A 6,268-nucleotide genomic window follows, 5' to 3' on the forward strand; every position below is an offset into this window, starting at 1 on the left:
TTTTTTTTTTTTTTTATCTGGAAGTCTTGAGAAAGAAAGCAAAAGAGAAATAATTGCTCCTTAAACAAAGGTAAGATAGAATTATCAGCAAGCATCAGTGCAGCGCTGCAGACTTGAAGAGTTGCTTGCAGGCATCTTACTGGCCATTTCTCCTTTGCAGCCATAAGAAACGAAAAACATCATGTACCCCACTCAGGAGAAGCGGGTGTGGAGTCTCTTGAGGTTAATCCACTCAGATTCACACGTGGGCTTCAGAGGGAGCTGAGTTGTTGAATTCTTCCTATAATTTTCTGTCTGTCTACCATATATAACATTTTATTTGCTACTTCCAAGTGACTGAAAGAGGAAAGGACACAAAAGAGGGGGGAAAAAAAACCCATTGTATTTTTTGATAGTTAAGTCACCCAAATTATATACTAAAATAAACTTACCAAGCAGCAGTTAACCAAAATTGGTTGATGAAAATGAATGGCAGTCTGTGACATTTCATGAGACTTGAACAATATCCCCTCATCACTCTGCCACTCTAAATTTGGTGAAATACCAAGATTCAGATATTTAAACTTAGAGAAAGCACATTGACTAATTCTGTACCATACCCTTGCTCTTGAGAATATTTAAGTTTTTTTCTTGCTGCATGTGATTTATTATCTTTTAGGTCGTACTAACGTGTTTTTTAAGGATCATATGCCTATTCCATGTGCCCTTATAGGCTCCATAAATGAGAATGTCTGGCTGCTCTGCTCATGCATTCCGGTTGTGGGGTGCCGTTTCTTGTTCTCCTTTTATATATTCTTTGTATGTCGCGTTTGTATTTCAAACTTCAATGAGAATTTCCATAACTATGTATTGAATCTCTACTATGAGCAAGTTGGTGTGTTCATTGTTTTATATATATTATCCCCTTTGATTCATACAAAAATATCAGATTGTTAGTATTATTATTATTATAACCATTTAAAACATAAGAAAAACTGAATCCCAGAGTGACTTCACTGATGTTATACAACTAGGGTGTTGAGGTACACGGATTCAACTCATGTCATCTGGTCCAGCGACAGGCTTTCCTACTACATACAAAACAATCATCTCTCAACTATACTTAGGAAGGGCCTTGTGCGTTGCTCCAAAGGAAGTGAAAGTTTGCAGAGTTCTTACCCTTGGCATGAAGAAAGCAAATCTATAGCTGTAGACTCCTTGCCTATCAATAGGTACCACCATCATTTGCATCATTTTATTGTGACAAACCCACCAGGACAATCACCACTACCATCACCACCAATTGCCTTCCCTTTGATGGCTCCATTGCCTATAGGCTCAACACAGCCTTCACATGCAGTTTATTGGTCCAGTCAATGGGGATTCCCGCTGTAATTTTTTAAAGAAATTTAAATTTCATTGCCAATATTCAAAAACTGAAAATGTTTACATTAATATTCTAGCCTGGCTCTTTGATCTCATATTACAGAATGGCATAATTTCCTGTTGCTAATGAGTACTACAGGCCTGCTTTAGTTGGAACACCTACTTTATACTTATCTCTCTTTCCCCCTGATACTGAGATTGTGTGTCAATTTCCATTTATTACTAACACAAAGCTGGATTCACATACATTTTGATCTGCTTGGCCCCTGTAGGCATTTATATTTGTATCTGTTTCTGTTGCATTAAATAGCTTTAGAGAGAAATTTACTTTTAAGTTTTCAGGTAAAAAGTATTCTTAGTAATGTGCCTTGCATCATCAAACTAAATATGATTTTTTTCCCTCTATTATTTGGAAGAGAATTTTATTCTTAGAGTGCTATTTTAGATCTCAACACTTTGACACAAAACATCAAATTTTGTAGACAAGATGCCAGAGAGTATAGGAAAGGCAGTCATTGGCATTGCTGGGCAGACTTTAGAAACTACTATTTTCACCTTGAAAATGGAAACGGAGAGGCATACAATTCTATAGCAGTACAGAATTTCTTCAGGAGAGGATTTGGGTTTGGTCTTCATTCCACTTCGGCTGTTTGGCATTTGCTTTGAAATCTCTGCCTGAAAAGATATTGGAATGTGGAGATGGAAATTCATCCCTGTGTCTATGCAGCATTCATAGATGTACTTTCAAGCTGAGACAAAAGCCTTATTCTATATCCTTTGAATGGCCTCTAAGTACAGGTATTTGAATTGTAGATATTGTACAGTACATTTCTTTACATTTTCCATTTGATAGATCTGTAGGAACATGTGTACAGGTAAATATTTGACTTATTCATAATTAAGATGAATTAATATGTTTTTCTCTATTTTCATGAGTTGGATAATAAATCTGAAAATTTAATTTTCTACATGTGCTCTGTCATATAAGCTCTCCAATATAGAATCATAGGTGGATGCATAAAAAGATGAATTGACTTGCCTGGGGCCACAGAGTAGTTCAGGAACAAAGAAGAGAACTAAAATAAGTGTCACTGCCACCATTTTTGAGCATTTACCATAGATCAGGCACCATGCTAAGTGACTACGTAATCTCTTTTAAACCTATCAGTCATTGTGATGTAGATGTTATCTCCATTTTAAAATTGAGCACATTGAATATCTCAGAAATGAAATTATTTGCCCAGTCTAACATAGCTAGGACCTGGGGACTGAGATTCCAGAGCACATCTGTATGCTTCTAAAACTATGTCCTTAAAGACCTGGGGTAGATCCTGGGGATAGCAAGAATGTGACGTTGTCCCTGCCTCTTCTGTGGTGTGAGGTATGACCTTAGGCTAGCTATTTAATATCTCTCAGCCTCAGTTTCCTTATTTGTAAATGGGCATAATGACACCTAAGGCATAGTATTTTTTTTTTGGGGGGGGGGAGTACCTATCCCCTGGTATAACTGCCTCAAAACAGTTGTACATTCAATGCTAGTTTCCTACATCCAATTTTTGCTTCTCAGCCAAACGATGTGGCCCTTACCGTGAGTCCAAAAACACCACCGTCAACAAAAGGGGAAAATATACATTGGCTTATCCTATTCTTCCTGAACTTTATCCAAAGGTGATTAGTCTGTGTTTTATTTGCATGGTTAACAAAAACAAAGTCAGAGTCATTAACTACCGAGATGTTTAAGAACAAAATGAAAAGCAAGGAAGCAGTAACTGTAAAGCACCTCGAGTTAAAGGGTGGTAAAAAATAGATAAAGTTGACTAAAACCTGTCGGCAGGTGGCTGAAACAAGTCCTCGGAGTGATTTTTGAGTGGAATTTGTGATGGCTGTTTCAAGTTAGTTGCTGAGATAGCCGATCTCTTTATGGGAATGAGAGGTGAGGTTTAATGTCACATTAGCACACATTGAGCAGGTGGGCTGCTCTTAGCTACCAAAAGCAGCAGCAATCTTTGTAAACTATCCATTTCTACAAGCACACATGGGGAAGATGGAAAATTCACTTGTTTTTGGAAGCCAGCCATGGGTTTTGTAATTCACATTCCTTTCCTTCACACACACTTAGGCGATGAAAGGCCTTCTGTTTTCCCCCTCTCTGCCCCTACCCTGCTGCAATTACCCAAATCACTTCTGAAAAGAGGGGCCATGGAAAAGAGTCCCTAGATTATCCACATTTTGTCCTCTTTTTTTCTTAAATTTATGTTTTGCAGGACAAATGATACTGGCTTTCTTTCCTTCAAAGACCACTTGCCTGTCACTCAGATAGTTATCACTGATACCGACAGATCAAACTCAGAAGCCGCTTGGAGAATTGGTCCCTTGCGTTGCTATGGTGACCGTGAGTACTAAATCGAAAGAAGCTTTCTCTCTGCATTACATGAGCACAAGATGTTTTTACTGCCTTATCCCTTTTCCCTGCAGTGTGCCCTAGTCTTGAAAATTACCCACATGTCCAGTGCTTTCCCCTACCCCATTGAAAACGATAAACGATGTTGAAGGATTTTCTCATTTGCAGGACGCTTCTGGAACGCCGTCTCATTTTACACAGAAGCCTCTTACCTCCACTTTCCTACCTTCCATGCGGAATTCAGTGCCGATATTTCCTTCTTTTTTAAAACCACAGCATTATCCGGAGTTTTCCTAGAAAATCTTGGCATTAAAGACTTCATTCGACTCGAAATAAGCTGTAAGTGCCCTCAATTATGCATTTAATGTAACTGATCAACAAACAAGTTTTAGTCTTGTTTTTGCCACCAATCACTAGTGGGCATTTGTACCAGCAAATTAATCTCACTGGACATCTGTAAAATTAGCAGTGATAATGTCTAGTTTCTTCTGATGCTTTATGATTTATTATGACCTGTCAGTATTTAATCAGTCATTCTCTCATCAAAACACGGGCATTCCGAAAATTCCCACAGACACCTATTACAGTTTCCAAAGATATTTCTTACCTATGACTTTAATCTTCCACACTACAGGACTTTTTTCATGACACTTTCCATGCAAAGCTGAAAAGAGGATTATTATGCATTCTATTCATATTTGTTTTACCTTTGTTCCAAAAGTAATTTCCTGACTTATTTCCCACCCTAGGAGCCTGTGACTATCCAATCAGAATTGTCATGGTTTCTCTACCACTTCCCCGTGAACAGTGGCGTACCTAATAAACTCGATGCCAGGACGTGGATCACCTTTTAGTCTGCATACCCTGCATATAAACTATATTCAGTAATAATCATGACATGCAATGAAAAATGATAGGAATACAGATGGCGAAATTTCCTATAATTAAACATTTTGTATATAATCATACTAATGAAACAATATTCCAATACCAGTAAGATACAATTAAAAAAAATTACACCAAGTCATATTTTTAATAAAAAGGGAGAAAGCATACATACATATTGCTCTGTTGCGATCCTAGTAACATTAAAATTTATGTTTCTGAGTCTCTACTTCTTGAAATTTGACAGTGACTTCATAAAATGTAGGTATTTTCTTATGTTCATGTTCAAAAGAGAGTATGCTCATGTCCATTTATCTCATATTGAGAAACTAATACTTTCTATTAATTTTAGTTTGTTTCATATGAAGCAAGAGCTATACAAATAAGTAAGGTTTTAAACTTCATAATATATTTGTTAAAATTCATAAAATTTCATTTTATACTAAATTCTGTAAATTCTAGTACTGTCAATGTTGTTACTTCAGGATTGATTCTAGAAACTTCCAAATGTCTCTGCAAGCAAAAAAATTCCACTAAAATAATTTTGACAGAAAATTCGTCATAAATTTCTATTTTATTAGGTAAAAAGTTACCATATTCCTAAGAATTTGAAGTTGCTTGGGTCCTAATAGGGTGCAAATTTTGTCTCAAAACTCTGTGGTTCCATGTATTCATGTATTGAACATTAGATTTGAGTTAAACAATGCTAGCAGAGTAATTATACAGATGAAAAATGAGAACTTGAGTTCTTATTCTTTTTTTTTTTTTTTTTTTTTTTTTTTTTTGTTTGAGACGGAGTCTCGCTCTGTCGCCCAGGCTGGAGTGCAGTGGCCGGATCTCAGCTCACTGCAAGCTCCGCCTCCCGGGCTTACGCCATTCTCCTGCCTCAGCCTCCCGAGTAGCTGGGACTACAGGCGCCCGCCAGGTCGCCCGGCTAGTTTTTTGTATTTTAGTAGAGACGGGGTTTCACCATGTTAGCCAGGATGGTCTTGATCTCCTGACCTCGTGATCCGCCCGTCTCGGCCTCCCAAAGTGCTGCTTGAGCCACCGCGCCTGGCCGAGTTCTTATTCTTAAAAATAATCAAATATATATGAGTCTGTATTTTTAGGAGACAATGATAAATCTAGAGTTCTCTGTATTAACTTTCCCTCAGAATATAACATTTATTAAGTGGAAAGAGATAAAACATACTAATTTGAAGTTTATACATACATTGTTAAAAATTAGCAGTAGCGTTATATGAACAAAATACATTTGTTTATTTTTAACAGTAAGAACTCAAGTCCAGGTGTGGTGGCTCACACCTGTAATCCTGGCACTTTGGGAGGCCTAGGCAGGAGGATTGCTTGAGGTCAGGAGTTCGAGACCAGCCTGCCCAACATGGTGAAACCCTGTCTCCACTAAAAATACAAAAATTATCCGGGTGTGGTGGCAGGTGCCTCTAATCCCAGCTGCTTGGGAGGCTGAGGCAGGAGAAATGCTTGAACCCCAGAGGCAGAGGTTGCAGTAAGCCAAGATTACACTACTGCACCCCAGCCTGGGTGACAAGAGTGAAACTTTGTGTCAGAAAAATAATTAAATAAATAAATAAATAAATAAATAAATACAAATAAATA

At 37.6% G+C, this 6,268-nt stretch overlaps 1 protein-coding gene across 3 annotated transcripts in view; it reads left to right on the forward strand.

The window, feature by feature from the left end:
- LOC108527216 (contactin-associated protein-like 5) overlaps positions 1 to 6,268 on the forward strand; it is a 404,395-nt gene that overhangs the window by 347,792 nt on the left and 50,335 nt on the right. For all 3 annotated transcript variants that reach the window (XM_017868363.1, XM_017868364.1, XM_017868365.1), the window contains exons 12-13: positions 3,630 to 3,757; positions 3,935 to 4,105. In XM_017868363.1, the coding sequence (XP_017723852.1) occupies positions 3,630 to 3,757; positions 3,935 to 4,105 (299 nt within the window). The remainder of the gene's footprint in view (positions 1 to 3,629; positions 3,758 to 3,934; positions 4,106 to 6,268) is intronic.

This window comes from Rhinopithecus bieti, unplaced genomic scaffold (assembly GCF_001698545.2).
Source record: "Rhinopithecus bieti isolate Rb0 unplaced genomic scaffold, ASM169854v2 scaffold_2453, whole genome shotgun sequence".
Taxonomy (NCBI): Eukaryota; Metazoa; Chordata; class Mammalia; order Primates; family Cercopithecidae; genus Rhinopithecus; species Rhinopithecus bieti.